At 36.2% G+C, this 18,171-nt stretch overlaps 1 protein-coding gene and 1 long non-coding RNA gene across 2 annotated transcripts in view; one reads left to right on the plus strand and one right to left on the minus strand.

Annotated features, from left to right (window-relative positions):
* The window catches only part of LOC149554372 (uncharacterized), a 51,182-nt gene extending 34,437 nt beyond the window's left edge, over positions 1 to 16,745 (minus strand). The window contains exon 1 of the long non-coding RNA XR_016365230.1: positions 16,532 to 16,745. This is a non-coding gene — a long non-coding RNA (uncharacterized LOC149554372). The remainder of the gene's footprint in view (positions 1 to 16,531) is intronic.
* LOC149554374 (uncharacterized) lies at positions 10,857 to 13,575 on the plus strand. Its single transcript, XM_089833471.1, has 2 exons — positions 10,857 to 12,982; positions 13,089 to 13,575. The coding sequence occupies exons 1-2, from the start codon at positions 12,275 to 12,277 to the stop codon at positions 13,470 to 13,472; spliced, it is 1,092 nt and encodes a 363-aa protein (XP_089689597.1). The 5' UTR covers positions 10,857 to 12,274; the 3' UTR covers positions 13,473 to 13,575.
* Positions 16,746 to 18,171: the final 1,426 nt, after the last annotated feature.

The following is an 18,171-nucleotide window of genomic DNA, read 5'->3' on the forward strand; positions in this document are numbered from 1 at the left end:
AATAAAGAACTTGAGTTTGAAAGTAATTTAATACTCAACCACTTTAATTACTGTCATTATAGCTTGTATTATATATTTATATATGTGTGTGTGCGCTTGTATATGCATAAACATATCAAGCAATTGATTATTCATGAATTTAATTTGAAACTGGTAGACATACTAGTAAAGACTGTCATAGCCAAGCATACATGTTCGTGTAAGATATAAACAAGCCACTGAAAGGCTAGGCACTACTTTGTTTCATAACCACCCTGTGTAGTAGTAGGAATGCAGCATAGCATTGAGAATGCATCACATGTTTTGACAAGAAAACATAGCAGGTTGGTAATGGTTTTCTTGTGATTGATATTAAACAATTGATTTGCAATCCAGCCTTTAGAGGTATCAAAATAAAGTGAGAACATTGTGACTTTGTTCATTATTATCATCATTACTTCCATCATTTTGTCATAAAAGACACTTGTTGGTAAAAAAATTATGGTGATCAATAAATCGCAAGAGGATCAAACCCAGATAGCTCGTTCTTGGATGATCGAGAATCATAGTCAAGAAGAAATAACCAATATCAATCAAGTTCTGTAAAAACAGATTTACAGCCATGTTGGTTTCCCAATCATATTAGTAAATGCTATATCTGAATCATTTGACTAAACTATCTTCATCTTATTATCAGTCATAAAGTCGAGAGCTCGTTCTTGGATGATCGAGAATCATAGTTGAGAAGAAATAACCAATATCAATCAAGTTCTGTCAAAACAGATTTACAGGCATGTTGGTTTCCCAATCATATAAGTAAATGTTATATCTGAATCATTTGACTAAACTATCTTCATCTTATTATCAGTCATAAAGTCGAGATCTTTCAGTATTATAGCTTAAAGAACGAATTGTCACCAATATATCTTCATCTTATCGAGAGATCTTTCATTATTATAGCTTAAAGCAATAAAGAACTGTCACTGATATATATTAAGTTCATGCATGTTCAGTTCTACTTCTCAACCACAATAGTGGGTAGCTTGACACAGTCCCTGGAACATGTGTTCATGGTGTAGCAGAACAAATAATTACAACAATCGGTAACTAAATGTAAAATTAAATCCATGTACACTGTATTTATATACATTACCATGTATCATGGCTGGATCCGAGTATGGCTTCTTCTATACTTGTCATAGTTTGTTTTACACAAACAGAATGGTCTCTAATTAGTGTATATACATCATCTTCTAAGTGATTGTGTGACCAGATCAGCTTAAATTACATTCTTTACAGTTAACCAATAAGGCTTAATGGCCTTGATTTCTTTCCGAAACAGAAATTATGGATCTGATATATGATGAATCATTCATAAATAAATCTATGATTCAAAATTAGTAGTTGGTTCTAGGATCCCTCAGATATCAGGATGCTAGAAAAGAAAATCTATCAATGTTAAAAAATAACTAAAGGTATATTGTTAATTAACTTGTGTGAGAACAATCCCATGAAAGTTGTAAACGACTTTTAATGTCAATAGACATTTTACCAGTTGGCTTGTTAGCAGGTTTAATTTCCTTGAAGGTTGTCAATGACTGTTAGTGTCAATAGACATTTAGCAGTTGCCTTGTTTAGTTAGTTAGTTAACAAGTGAGATAGATAAAATCGAGTGTAAATGTACAACTAAGCATGGTGAATACCAACAGCACATGTATAGTGCTTGCATCTTTGAACCTTGGCCAAGGTGGTGCAGTGGTTTGCATGCATCCATCAGTTCACTTGAATCAAATACAAATCCTAGTTAGATGGTCAAACTAGTTAGGAGGTAGGTATAGTGTGTGACCAACTAAGAGTTGTGTAAGTTCTAAACACCAAGCTCAAATGGCAATTAGGCAGTATAATATTAACAGTGGAATTTAATGTTCATTTATTTTAAAATAGATAGCATGTTACAACAATTGTCATTGCTCACACTTCATGGTGCAGCCACATAAGCTACACCAAATGCCCCCAAATAATCTTGCACTACAATGATGAAACTCACAATTACGGAATTCACTATGCATAAGCACAAGTTAATACTTGATGGGATACATAAATTGCAATTGTCCTAGCGATCTTGAAAATCACAACTCCACATCTGGCTACAGTTTTCACTTTGTTTCCAGTACTGTTTGTTGGCAAAGCAAGAAGAAACATGCCATTGCCTCTCTTTGACTCAGACCGAGTATTGGCGGGTTGTGAATACCACCACAAAGGCTCAAAATATCCTTGTTGAACTCCGCATCGCTTTTAGTTTTCAAAAGTCATCAGTCATCTATTCTGACAAATAAAGTGTCATCTAGATCCCAAAGAACCCAGTCCATCATCAACAAACCAAACACATTGAGATCCATATGCCTTTTCTTTGAGAATTGATTCAAGAGTAGCTCATTGATTTATTCTATTGCCCTACAACAATTCAGATTGAGAATATACTCACCCAACCTTTTACTGAGAGAAAATGTGTTCATCTACAATCCCTCTTAGAAGTGAAAGGGTTAGGTGGTCTAATCATGCAAACTAGAGATCAACATCACTCCCATCAACCAAGATTGACACTTGATCCAACTTGAAACAAATTGAGGTTAAAAAGAGTTGGATGCAAAGTGTTTCGGAATGATGCTTTTCCTTTTTAACTTATTCATTGATATGTACTGATTTTATGCAACAAGACTAAGAAAAAGACATGAAACTGAAACTAATCAGCATAAACAGAGAGCTACAAGTCTGATAAACCAATACTGAAACCAGATCTGAAAAGGAGAGTTGGAGAGGAACCTGTCACTGAAACTTGGGCTTAAATGGGATTAGTTGGCCAGGCACCACCATCCTAGTTGATCCGAAAATAATAGCATTTGTCGATTGATTCACTAACTGTGGACTATGTGCAAAAGTCAAAATTGTGAATCAGGTACTTCATCTAACGAGATCATCTAGTTATCCACTTAAGTCATTTTCACATCTTATTAGTTAAATTTACTTAGGGTTTATATGAGATATTTATTCCTTTGTCTCATATCATAAGATTGAGACACTTCCATAATCTTATGGTATCTTCTCTTCCCTTGGCCTATATAACCAAGAGGTTTCTTTGCAATTTTAACTCTCGAGCTCATTGTAAGCTTTGCATTCATAGGATTTATTTCTCATTTCTGATTTCTCTATTTCTTTTCCTTCATTTATTTGCATCTTGGGTAGGGTTTTCAGCCAAAACATACACTCTTCTTGGAAAGAATTCCAATTAATCATGGTTTATTATGCAAAGAGAAAGTTCTACCCAAAAGGGAAGTGTCACCCAACATGTCTTTGATTGAAAAAAATTATTGGGTGAAAATGTCTCCCAATACCATGGGATTTCAAGGTTCTAATGTAACTTGATACTATTTGGCTTGCGCCCCTGGTTTGGTTCACTCTGTTACATTTTCTTTTCAAATTTTTTAAAGGAAGAGGTCCCACAAGACCACAATTCATGGATTAAAAAAATTAGATATTTATAGTTTTCTATTATTATTAAAAAAAATGTAATAATAAAATAAAATACAACAGGGAATCGTCAAAGGTTTCGTGTGGGTGTTTGAGCGCAAATAGAACAAGGGACTAACTGACTGGGTGTGCTACTGTTGATGTAGAAAAAAGATGAGTAAACACACCACAGAGGAGGGCATGCTCTGCTTGGGTAATGATGGCAGGTTCTTTCAACAACAAATCAACTGCCCATGTGCACACTATCCATGCAGAGCAAATCAAAGATAAAAAATAATTAGGGCATCCATTCGGCAGTAGGTCCGCTGCAGGTTCCCACTGGTTCTGCTGGATTCGAAGTGAGTTGACCCAGGTCTCTGGTAATGGACCCACATATGAAATTGTGGCTCTTTCAAATATCCTTCCTTATGATATATGAGACATTTATGTATTCATAACTAAATTCACTCAATACAACCAAACTCGTATCAACAGATGAATACAAATTAATTTCCAAACAAAGAGTAAAAATCATAAAAAGTTATAAACACAATCAAGAGTTGCCTAGCTTTCAGTAAAGTTTGAACTTAAATAATCAGAATCCACAAACCTTCAGCTCCAGACTGATGCATATTCCTCCTACTAACCTACAGGTGCTGCAATCAATTTTCTAACCATGGCCTTTTGGTTCAGATTGTAGACTGCAAACAGAATTGTTGCAAATCGTTGCTTCTTTCCCTCCAAAGGACCGACTGATGGCAAGATACCAAAAAATACACAATCATGCCTTCAAGTCAGAGCAATCAATAAGTGGCCGCTACGCCTATGACTGAAAATTAGGAGCTAAAGTGATTCAGAAACAACTCATTGCTTTAATAAAATATTGCTTAGCCTTGGGGACTTAAATAAAAGAAAAGGCTTGGAAATTTATTATTGGTTGCTGGAGGTCCTAAAGGATGGGTCATTACTCTCTGGGACAACTCCCCAGCCAATCTGAACTGGATCCTAAACTGGGGGCAGATAGGACAAGAGAACTGACCCAATACCAGTAACATAGATATCTAGGTGATCCCCTATTCGTGTAGTGAGATATTACAAAAAAAATCCTAAACTAGCAAGATGGTATCATGGTATTCTCGTGCTCCAACATCTATAAGTTAAATTTTCAATGGTGCATCTAATAACCAAGCAGAGGGTTTCAAAACTACCATTGCCCTTGATAAAAAGTGACTTGCTCATTGTTAATAGTCATTAGCGCCATGATGAAAGGATATACACCTGGTTGAAAATTAGAAATGATTCTGAAAAATCCAATGAACTGATCTTGAGCTTTGTGGAGGTAACTATTAAGAAGCCAAAAAGCCTGGGGATCTTTTTGTGAAGACAAGCGTGACATAGGACCCCATTATTTCAAGTTTCAGTACTACGGAAGAGGATTGGAGATATGAAGATGTCCTTTCATTGGAGTTGCCAAATCTACACATACATAGAATTATAATTATTAAAAGGTGAGGACTTTAAGAGGGATTTTGTGTCAAAAGACCTTTCATTTGAATCGCCAAATATACCTGCATAAATTGTAATGATTTAAAAGGTGAGGGCATTAAGACAGATTTTTGTATAAATCTATGTTATCAGTTTGATTTCAAGTTCGAAGAACCGGTACGCTGGTATGGCAAAATTTTGAAATGGGGTTTGGGTTCGTTAATACAAAAACATGTATATACATACATATACATATGTACACAGCCAAGAAGAATGAATTAAGATTAGAATGCCACATGGTATCATAAAAACAACAAGAACACTATAAACTTGTAATCATAACATCATATCTATTAGGAACACCAAAATATTAAATAATATCAAGTCCAAGTATCATTATTTTGACTTTCAACAATTAGAACTTTATACTAAGTTTTAATCATCTAATGGATTATCATTATCTAAATCCTCATCTTCTTCTTCTCATCCTCAAAGGCATTAGTCAATTCACAGTGTCAATGTCAATGAGATCAGTTGCACTAATAGCATTCCTACTTTCTAAGTTGTCAAATGCTTATTACTCTTTCATTGTACAAGAGCTCATTAGTTTATAATTGACATCTGACTAGAAAGATATTGTTAATGTTTAAAATTTTAGTTGTACAATTGTCACTGGAAGATATCTTGAGTGCTAGTTTAATTTGATGTAACAAATATCTGAATTTCAGCAAATTTTGTTTTTTTAATATTAAAGATCTTTATTCAAATTGTGTAATAATCACTTTCTGCACTAAATCATAGAATGTTTCTCAGTGGAACTGTACCTGGTTCGCAATTGGTTTTCCTGGGTCTGCATTGGTTCAACCATGGCTTGACCTAGGTTCGGCCTAGAGGGACCAGCCTGCCTAAATTTGAACCCAAGTGGAACCCAAAAGGGAACTGGGACCAGAACCAAGGACCAGTTCCAAATTTGCCTGGTTCGATGAGATAGGGGGAGAACTGGGTAACTAAGGTATAAATTATTCAACACAAAATACAAAATCTTGACATCAAGCTAAGTAGTAGCATTGTGAGTGGTTTGTTCATGCATTACTGCTGTAATCGGCTTGATTTGATTGCTCAAGCTTATGTGGTGCTCTCTCATGCCCCAGCCATGAAAAAAATATTGATACTCAAGATAGTTGTCTTATTTATAAGACTTCGTGATTTTCTATAAGAAGTGATATATTAAGCCAATGATCATAAGATAGATGGAGAAGGCAACGATCATGGGGCAATTAAATAAGGATAATAATGAACAGTAATAATCACTTATGGGATAACAATTAAAGAGCAATGGTACATTATAAGCTGTGATTTTCTTATTTTAGGAGTGATGATTAGTATAAAGGCAAAAACATTCATATTATGCTAAACAGAAATTAATAAATAACAGTGATTAAGGCACTTGAGCAGCCATTAATAAATAAACAAGGCAGTAGTAGGTTTGGCTTATGAAGAGGCATCACTAAGAAATGTTATGATCGTTGTTAAGATCAGCGTCTTTCAAAGATTGTCTCTCTTCATAGAGACATAAAAATATAAAATATAGAAGGTTACATAGGAGGAGAACAATAAAAGAAGATAAGAAACAAATTGGCAATTGAGAAAAGAGATCTGCAATTTAAAATACAGGCATATTTGGATCTAGTAAATATTGTGGTATGCATGAGAATATATTTGAGATGAATACTTAGTGTATGCAATGTGGATAATATATATATGCTCTCTAAATATCACTTATCAAGATATTGTATAACTTTGTCATGCTTCTTTAATTAAATAAGTTGTACATTCTTAATTCCAACAAACAATCCTTATGTGAACAGAGGGAAATACATTAGGGAGAGGTGGCAGAAATGGGTTGCCCTGAATTAAGTAGGCCACTCCAAGAGATGGAATCATAAAGGTGGATGTTCCTGCCACTTGTGGCCTGTGGGCCAAGGGAGTGATGTCTTGGTTAAACTCTCCATGCTCTTGGGCTTGATTGGGCTGAGCAGTCTTCCTCAATTATCCAGATTCCCTCAAATTAAGTAGGCCACCCCCAAGGGAACAAATCATCAAGGTATCCATGCCACTTGTAGAGAAAGCAGGGAGTTGTCACAGCTGGATGCTGCACACTCTTGAGCTTAATTGGGCTGAGCAGTAAGCAGCACCCTTACAGATTTCCTTTCCAACCCTACTATGTTGATTTAGGGAAATGGAACCTTTGGTGCTCAATTTCTAAGATCAACAAGTTGCATGGCTTATCTAAGTAGGTTAAGATGATTACGGACATATATGCACATGTGTTTATATTTGTTGTCGGATCCCTAGCCCTAATAGAAATGAATAATCTTATGAATTATAGAGATCAGATTTCCACAATCCATTAAAATTGTTTGTAATTGCTTCTGGATTAGATTGTGTTGAAATTTTTACCATCAATATTTTGAATCACACTACAGCTCTCTCATCCTAATGATGAATCACGTAGTGTGATTCGAAATGTTGATGGTAAAAATTTCAACACAATCTAATCCAGAAGCAATTACGAACAATTATGAATTATATTTCAAGTATTAACTAACATGGTGGGAGGACCTAACAGTCCTTATTTCAATTGAATTTGTGATATTTGCGCAAGATCCAGGATCATCCCAAAAGGGGACAGTACATCTCACACTTAAGGTAGAGAATGGTTCTTACAGACTTAGAGAAAGAAACTTACTTTGGGTTGAAGAGGAAACTACACGATGACTTTGGTGAAGAAGTTATATATTTAATACATAAGCAGACTACATTGTATGCGATAAGTAGATGCTTAGTTTGGGAATATCAAAGGTGAGAACTTCATAAATGGTAAATAATTTTTTAGTATATGCCTCCAATGTGCCATGACATTTTGGGGGAGGGTGTGTCAGTACAGAAGGGGACAGCAGTCCAGAAGCCATTGTTGGGGGGTAGCAGGGGGACAGAAGTATATACAGAGATACTCTAGTTTCTACAAGTTTTAACTGATAGACTAGCATTGTGCACGATATTATTAAGACAGTGACAGCAGTAAGGTATATACATGCTCAAACTTCTAAAACTAATGTTGGGTAACATTATACAACACAGTGGCAACAATTTAGCAGCCATAAGTATATGAATATCATGATAACAGTATAATAGCGATCAAATTATAGCTATTATAATCTATGACAATTCAGGTTCATCACTAACAATCTAACACAAATTTTGAAATGAAGCATTAAAGCAACTCTAAAATTACAGTCCTTTGCATAGAGTATCATAGCTGAAACATAGTGGTAATAGCTATCGGCGTGGATTCTAAAATAAAGTGTCTGTATTGAGTGGTAGGCAGAGAATCCATGGGAATGCCTCCGTCTGGACAGTCCAGCAGAACTATGCTGACTGGTTTGTGCAGCTTACACACCCCGTCAGTATTAATAACAACATGAACAGCAAGGCCAACAACACTAACTCTAACTTGATCTTACCTGCTATAGCTGTAGCTTTGACTATATGTGGAAGTGCAACTGCAACCCAAGTATGCCATAGATAAATAAGAACAAAGCTCCAGGAGGTATGACTATTGTATGGCAGAAGGGACTGATTCTCCAGGAAGAAAAACAAAAGGAAAGGCTTTATGAATATGAAGGTCTTTTGAAAAACAACAATGTAAATTGTTGTTTGTGATTCAAATGTCCCACTATCAGTGTTATTTTAATGACAAACACTGATTTTTATATTTTAATTTTCAAATGAAAATGGAATGTACCAACTAATATTTAATCTGAAAATACAATCTTCTGATTCCTTTATGAATGTTCAATAAACTGGAATGCAATGGGTGGTATTTAATCAAAAATATGCTTTTGTGATTTTCATATTAAACCCAAACTAGTAAAAAACTTTGAGTAAACCCCGCATTAGCAGAAATTTGCTTGAAACCTCTAAAATTACTCATTTTTGCTTCTGAAAAAATTAATTTCCAATTTTTGGAGTAAATCCTGATTGCTTGAAAATTTCAAAATAAACCCTAGGGACAAAAAATAGTGGCACCCCTTTCAAAAAAGTTCATTTTATTCTAGAAAAATTACAACTGTTACAATGTCAAAATACAGTTTGCTGAATTTTACCAAATTATCACTCACCGTAGCAAATCATACAGACATATATGTATAGATTTTTTCTGTTATTTAAACATCTATCCATGATCCTGCTGTTGTACTGTTGTTGAGAAAATTAATAACAATTTTTCTGCTGCTATATAGTTGCTGGAAAAATTAATAATAATACTTGTGCCATTGTTAAAAACTTAGAAAATGCAGTTTTCAGGTTCTCAAACTGTACGGTGCTGGTCAATCATGTTGCACTCCAAATTGGATAATGTAGGGTGGGTTGGAAATGCTCAGATCTGACTATATGATGCCCTTGTTGCTTGCTGGTATGAGTTTGCAATGCTGGAATATCTTGACAACCAAAAATATGGAATTTTGTTTGTAACTGAAAATAGATCACTGCTCAAGTATTTTTGAAAACATTGAAATCTGTAACAATCCCGGTTGGAAAAAGGGGGTTTTGTCCTTGATCCATATGATGAGTTAGAGGGTTTTCATCCAGTAGAATTCTGTCACACGTAGGCTTTTCACCCTTGAAAGCCCTAGATTGAACTAGTACCCAGATTAAATTATAATAGATTAATTTAATTCAAAAAAAGACTCTGGGACAGTCAAGTAACAACTCAGACATTCTGTACATTTCAAGAATGGTCAGACATCCTAGACTCATTTCCCCAGCCCAGAGTATTATTTCTAAAATGTTTGTTTGATTTCAGAATTTTTGGAGATGGACAGACAAAATCACTTCCCATTCTTAAAACGCCATTGGGCACATGGTCACCTGTTTGAGGACCAGCGAAGTATCCAGTTGAATAAAGTGCAAGCTCAGATTTAACTTTAATAAACAACAATTAAGAGTTGATCTTAGCAAAGATACTTTGCGGGTGGACAGTCTATTTATGTAAAAGATGACGATGAAGGACAAAGCTTCTATGGATGAATGTTCCATCAAATTTTCTATGCCCATACATCCTAGACTCATTTCCCCTACACAGAGTAACATTCCTAAAATGTTTTTGTGATTACAGAATTTTTGGAGATGGCCGGGTGAAATCACTTGCCATCCTTGAAACAACATTGGGTACATGGTCACCTGTTTGAGGACCAGGGATGTGTCCCTGTGGAATACAGTACGTTTCAGATTTTAATTGCTAATAAACAACTGTTAAAAGTCATTAGCAAAGATACTTTGCAGGATGGACATTCTATTTATGCTAAGTTACACGGGTATCCCTCCCCCCCCTCCGGACCTCGAACTGGTTCGAACCGGTTCAAGATTCGGGTCCGGTTCGACCACGGTTCGCTCAGGGTTCGATTTTCGAATCCTGGTTCGAACCCAGGCGGACCAGTCTGGGAAAATCGAACCAGGTTTCAACCCAGCCTAGAACCCGCCCACGGACGCAAAATTAAAGTTATTTATTTGCATTTTTAAATAATTTTTGGGGTCCACGTACCCTAAAAAGGTGTTATGAATTGGTTTTTTGCTCTCTCATAGTCATTTGTTGTTTCTAAATAGGTTGTTTTGCCTTGAAGGAGAGCACATAAGTTTTTGAGCAAGCATCCGGTTGTGCAAGGAGGAGTTTGAAGATTGACTTGTTGGCGTTCTTTAAGTGTTTGTGCATCATTTATACACATTTGCAAACTTGCAATGGCTGGAAAAGGACCAAGAGGTAAGATCTTATTCCATTTACTATTGTTTTGTTCTAGTTTTTCCATTTTTTTTTCATTTCTCTTTCAATCTTCATATGTTCTAAGTTCTTGAATCTTTTCCATTATTTCAAAATTCGTAATTTTCTTGCATATAGATTATGAACATATATCTAATTAGTAATTTATTGCCATAGGGAAAGGTCCGAAAGTAATGTCATCTACCTCTTCATCAATAGACAACACCGAACAAAGAATGGAAACCAACTCTGATTCTCCTCTATGGAAGTATGTAGACATTATAAAACCCATTCCAGGAGGTGGTGCATTCCGTTGGAGATGTCGAGGATGTGATGTAGAAAGAAATAGTTCTTATTATCGTGTGGTAGGCCATCTATGTGGTTATACTGGAAGAAGAGTCAAGAAATGCCCTGGCAAAAATGGTGTCCCTATACCAAATCACACCGTGTTAAAATATATTGAAGAGCATGAGGCAGCAGAAGAGAGAGAAGGACACAGGGCAATAGAACTCGATAGTAGTAGCAATAAAAGTAAAAAAGTTAAGGGAATGCAGCCCCCCTCAGATGTTATTGTACAAGACCATCCCTTCTTCAATACTACAATGGACACTGACACTGAATCTATCCCCATTGTACACAAAAGAAAGGGGCCAATAGAAACTTCTTTTCAAAACAAGGCTCGGGATATTGCTGACATTAAGGTGGGAAGATGCCTCTATGCAAATGGGTTGTCTTTTAATGTTGTCCGCTCTCCGTTTTGGAAGGACATGTTGAGGGGTGCCAATGAAGCTCCAAAAGGGTATTGTGGCCCCGGTTATGAGAAAGTGCGCACCACCTTGTTGGATGATGAGGTCCAACGAGTTGAAAATCAATTGAAGCCCATAAGGGACTCATGGGTTGAGATAGGGGTGACAATTGTTTCAGATGGCTGGAAGGATTCTAGGAACCGTCCCTTGATCAATGTCCTTGCAGTGTCCCCTAAAGGGGCAATGTTTCTGAAAGTGGTGGATTGTGAGGGCAAAGTAAAAGATGGGCCATTTATTGCTGATATCTTAATTGAGGCCATTGAACAAGTGGGTGCAAGAAACGTTGTCCAAGTCATAACGGACAACGCAAAGAATTGTAGAGCAGCAGGTTTGTTGGTTGAATCACGACATCCACATATCTTTTGGACACCTTGTGCAGTCCATTCACTCAATCTTATGCTACAAAATATTGGGAACCAAATTGAGTGGATCAAAACAGTGTATGAAGAGGCTGAGGACATACAAATGTTTGTCACAAACCACCACATGACTCAATCTCTTTTCAGGAACTACTCAAAATTGGAGCTATTGAAGGTAAATGAACTTGAACTCAAATTAGTAATTTAATTTTTAATATTTGACAATTTCTGATTTTTCATATTTTACTTGTGCAATTGCCAATGTGTATACTTTTCTTAGTTTTCTAAAATATGTATCTAATAGTTGTTTTTTGCTCTAATTTATGTCACAGGTTGCTGAGACCCGTTTTGCATCACATATAATAGTCTTAAGACGACTTGTGCAAGTGAAAGATGCACTTCAAGGTATGGTAATCAGCAACAATTGGGGTGTATGGAAGCAAAAGAACACTGAAAGGGCAAACAAAATAAAGGATAGGCTATTGGCTGACTCATGGTGGGAACGTGTGGAATATCTCCTTAAGATCACCGAGCCCATTATGAGCATGCTTAGGTACACTGACATGGATAGGCCTTGCCTTGGAGAGATCTATGATGGCATAGACTCAATGATTGAGAAGATCAGGCAAGTTATAAATGAGCAGGAGCAAGATCCGCAAGAGACCTTTTTCAAACAAGTGCAAAAAATTATTGATGAAAGATGGAACAAAATGACCACTCCATTACATTTGCTTGCCTATGCCTTGACCCCCAAATACTATAGCTCACAATATTGTGATCTACCAGGAAGGTTGCCACCATACAGAGATATGGAAGTGTCTGACGGGTACCAGGCAGCATTTAGAAGAATATTTCCTGATGATGATATAAGAGATGTAATCATGGATGAGTTCATAGCATTTGTCAATGCTACAGGTCTAAGTAATGATGCTCTTCGTCATCGGTTCAAGAAGCATGCTCATGGTTGGTGGTACCTCCATGGCCAAAAATTCCGAACATTGCAGCCCCTTGCAATCAAAGTTATATCACAAGTAAGTTTTATTTTTTTTTAAATTAGCTCACTTTATCTTCAAAAGAATTTTTTAATAAGATTGAATTAATTCCTTTTTAATTGCCTACCCTATGTTGTCTTTATAGGTTGCTAGTTCTTCTGCATCAGAAAGAAATTGGAGCACCTATTCTTTCATCCACTCGGTGAAGCGCAATAGGTTGCAATCAAAAAAAGCCGAGAACCTGGTATTTGTGCATAACAACTTGCGCCTTCTTTCACACAAGAGTCAAGAATACAAAGAAGGGGAGACAAAGAAGTGGGATGTAGATGCAGAGATTGCGGACTTGGATGCTTCCACTGCTGCGCTTACAATTGATGATTTTGATAACTTTGATGCCAATACCATTGTTGATTTTGCTGCTGATCCCATTGGCCTTGGTGCAAGTAATAGCGTAGGCGAAGAAGGAGGAGATGAAGAAGAAGATGAAGAAGAAGAAGATGAATATGAAGAAGATGAAGATGACGAATGAAGAACTTAGAACTAGAAATTCAGAATTTTAATAGATTTTCATTCTATTAGTTACTGTTAAACATTGAACGTGAAACAATGACACTTGAACTTGATATTTTAAATGTTTTGAATCTTTCATCTTTGATGTTGAAGTTGATTGAATTATGTTACTATGTGATGGTATGCTCACCATGATACATTGATATGTTATTGTTTATGCTGTTTTAAAGTTTTAAATGTGTTTATGGTACTATGCTACATTCTAATATTAACTCATGCTTCATAAAAATGTATATATATATATATATATATATTTTTTTTTTTATAATTTTTACATGTTTTTGTACTAACGAACCCAAACGAACCCAAACCCCTTTCCAAAATTTCGTCGAACCAGCGAACCGATTCTCGAACCCGAACCCGGAACCAAACCACGAACCGGCAACTTAGTATTTATGTAAAAGATGACATTGAACGACAAAGCTCCTATGGAGGAATGTTCCATCAGATTTGCCTTGCGGAAAGGAGATCTCTAGCATCGAGAAGCCTTTGTGTACAGTGACAGACCAATGCATGCAACAAGAAATAAGTACACCAGTCAGTCAATATTTTAGAGGTTTGAAGGTTATAATGGTTGATCATGCTCCTGTGCTACTGAGTGTCATCTTTTCCTAACCTGTTCTACACTGTTTAACTATCTGTTGACAGGGGTAGGGCAAGTGGTGTAAAGTAAACATCAAGCAATCCTTTGAGATGACCTAGAAGGATTAAATTGATATGTTGAACGGTGATGCTGAAATGAGGATTTCAAGGACCTAAGTGTTATTCTAAATGTACCTGTAAAGCCATGAGTTAAATTGAAAAGTTTGCATAACCTACTTGAAGCAACTCTGGAGAAAATTCAAGGTGTCTTCAAGACTAGAGGTGATTAGAAAGATTGGAACAAGGCGCAAAATTTTCCCATTTCAGGGCTTGAAAAGTAGGGATGGTGTTTGAGATGGGAAACATTATGGCCCCAATGGTGCTTAAGGGGGCTCAAAAGATGGCTGTTGAGGTGGAGCCCTCTTGGGACAGTTTATTTATTTATTTAGTGCACCTGATATGTTCAAAAACGTTTTAAGAACTTTGCAATAGCTAGTCCCAACTTACATATCAGAATATCTCATGTATGCCTTCAGGTTTGTTTTTGGTTGTCTAGTTTGGCTTTCAATAACGTTAGTTGCCAGCTTAGATACCGATTCTCTGCTCTAGCAGTTGGATGCTGAAGCGGAAACATTCGGGTAGTGGATGCTTTTAGCTCCTGCCCAGATGTGCCAAGGATGTGCATTCCGGGCCTGTGGATGCTTAAGGAGGCGATGCAAGCGCCTCACAAGCATCCACATCCCCGGAATGTGCTTCCTGGGCACATCCAGGTGCAAGATCAGTTTAGCTTTTTCACTCACTCATAATTTGGCTTACTCTTCTCTGAGAACAATATAGATCATTTTGCTGTCTGAGAGTATGAGGCCTTCAACATAAAGATCTTATGCCTTCAATTTATTGTCTGAAGAGATTATTATTTATTTGCTATGTTATGCTAGTGCATTGATGTTGTAGTTTCCGTTTGATACAAAAACTTGGCTACTGCTTTAAATCGCACTTCTAGATTTCTTCTTTTTTCTGCAATTAGTAATGTCTATTGAAATCTTTTCTAGCCTAATCGGTGATGATGCCTGTATCATGCTTCTCGTTGAAATTTTATATAGGTGATTATGTTTTCTACCAACACTGGCAACTGCTGCCTCTGTCAAATATTATGCTGTTCTTGGTGGGATATCAACATTGAGTATAGTCTTGATATCTCTCGCAAGTTGTATTCACCATGCATTGTTTTATAAAGGGTAGTATATATATAAATAGAGAGAGAGAGAGAGATCCATTTTCTGTTTTCCTGCACCGTGTGTCAGTCTGGAGTGGTTTTTGAAGCGCGGGGAGGCCTTAATCTTCATTCCAACAACTTAAAACTTCCATAACAATTGTGCGCAACAGGTGACACGCGAAGTATTAACCAAATCGAAAGCCTTGCCACTCGGGAAGTTGGCTTTGGGTTGCAAGTCACAGGTTTGTGTCTCTCATTCTCCCTCTTATTTGGTCATAAGTAGGTTTTTAGACTCAGGTCCCGTGACTTCGCATCTCTCCAATATCATGTATTAACAGCATGCACGCTAAGGCTTTGCCAATCGGCTATGGCAGCAGTTCAAAACACTTGAATAATGTATTAGCATCCTACCTCCTCTAGCACGATAGTGCCATTTACTTACAATGAAAAGTTGTGAAGTATCAATTTTCTCCTATTTTCCGTAACCAAACATAAAGTCATATGGGCAATGGATGAGCACCCTCCCCCCTCGTGTACTATATAGTGGCATATACTTATGACTGTATTCTGTGACACGTTGATACTCTCCTTTCATCGTAATAAAACAAACTTGAAAAACTAATTCACAGTTTATTATTGGTTTCCTGATCCGACTCCAAGATAGATCAGCCCAATGAAAACATTTTGATGACGCCCTTCCTGGCTGCAAGAAAAACCACATCGACCAATAAATCAGCAACCTCTCTCCCTCCCAAATTATGGTGATATATTCCTGTTATGAAATTTGCTCCGCGTCAATAGCTCCCTCCTAAAACAAAAGATAGTGAGCTTTATCTATTTAGTTTGGCCACACAAAAGATATTGCAGCCATGGCTAATGGAAAACTATCATTCTTTTTGTAGCTTTCGCTAATTCCTTGGCCCTTCAAAATCCATGCAATAAGGGCTGTGAAAACAACTGCCTGATACTCCTGTCGCGCTACTCTATGTAAAACTAATTAATGGTCCCTGCAAGGTGGGTAAAGTAAACGAAAGATGGGCATTTCAGAAGAGATACAACTGAGATACCACAGAACCCAAGAGCTTCATATGCTTTACCCACCTTAGAGAGACCTTCAATTAGAGTTATATGTAGTAAAAGAACCGGAAAAAGCGTCCAGTCATCAATAGCCATCGTCATTTAAAAGGAAAATCCAGATAATGATAGATGGTGCTTTTTACCTGATTTGAAACTTGTATGATTTGTGCAGGACCGTTTCCAAATAAGGTATGCCGATGTCATCTATACGGACACGGATGAAAAACAGATTCAGCAAAGACTTGGATTGGCTCCATACCAAACCAGATCTAGAGTTTCTGGGGCTGGAAACAGTTATCGAAAAAAATTGTGAGAAGCGGTACTTATTTATTTTTTCAACGTATACTGACGTTCAGTTGGCATTAGGGTTAACAAACTTCGTGTTTATGGCCTTAATCTCGAGTACTTGCTGCCGGAAAATATGAAACACGCTAATCTCTCCTTTTTGGCTTTTTTCAGAGTTCTGTAATTGAAATAAAGCAGGCTCTTTCATCTTCTTTGGGGTTATTCTTGTGTTTTTATTGTATCTGATAAATTGATAAAAATCGGCATTTCGAGAAAGAAATTTCTACGGAAGATATTAAATAATTTTAATATATAAATAAATTGTGTTAGGATTATAACTAAGGTTACGTTTCTAATTAAGCTTGAGGGATATTATGAGAATTAGGGTTAGGATTAGGGTTTAAAATTTGAGATTGAGAATGTCCTTAGGATGAGGTTTATATCAAGGTTAAAACTTATGGTTAGAGTTAAGGTTTTGGATATGGTTAGGATTAGATTGTAGAGTTTAAACCTAGGATTATATTAAGATTTATGGTTAGAGTTTGGGTTTGCATCATGGCTAGCATTTTTGTTAAGGTTAGGGTTTAGGATTACAATTACAAATTAAAATTTGGGATTAGAATTAGAGTTTGAGATTATGATCATAATTTAGAACTTAGGACTAAGATTATGGTTGGGGCTATTGTAAGGTATAAGGTTTATATCGTGGTTGGAATTAGGGTTACATTTAGAGTTTTGATTAGGGTTAGGATTTTGAAAAGGGTTTAGCTTTATGCCATGGTTATATTTAGGGTTGGATGTAAGATTGGTGTAATGATATTGTTGAAGGTTAGGATTATGGTAAGGACTAAGGTTTATTATTTGAGTTATGCTTTAGGTTTAGGGTTAATATTGGGATTATAGATAGGGTAAGGGATAATACAAGTAAATATAAGGTTAGGGTTTATGATTTAAGATTACAATTATAAGTAGTTTTTACATCATAATTAATGTTAAGGTTAGAGTTAGGATTTTCAGTAGGGTTTTAGGGTCTAGGATTAAGATTCATATTATCATTAGGGTTAGGGTTTACATCATAGTTAATTTCATTGTTAGGGTTAGGGTTTAGGGATTAAGATTTGTATTATCAAAAGGGTTGGTATTTACACCATGGTTAATATTATGATTAGAATTAAAGTTTTGCTTAGAGGATGGGTTAGTGTTGAGTGTATAATATTGGGTTTATAGTTGTGAGTATGGTTAGGGTTAGGTTTAAAATGATGGTTGCTATTATTATTAGGGTCATTCATAAAGGAGTAGGGTTTTAACTAGGGTTACATAGAGTTTTAAGTTAGATTGGAGTTTTATTTATCATTAGGGTTAGGATTTGTATCCTTGCTAATATTATGGTTAGGCATATGCTTTAAGCTTGGGACAAGGATTAGGGTTAAGGGTTTGTGATTATGATTATTTTTAAGGTTAGGGTTTGCATTGTAGTTATTGCTATGGTCGGAGTTAG

The sequence above is a fragment of the Cupressus sempervirens genome, chromosome 5 (assembly GCF_028749045.1).
Source record: "Cupressus sempervirens isolate cs-2001-9-10 chromosome 5, ASM2874904v1, whole genome shotgun sequence".
Taxonomy (NCBI): domain Eukaryota; kingdom Viridiplantae; phylum Streptophyta; class Pinopsida; order Cupressales; family Cupressaceae; genus Cupressus; species Cupressus sempervirens.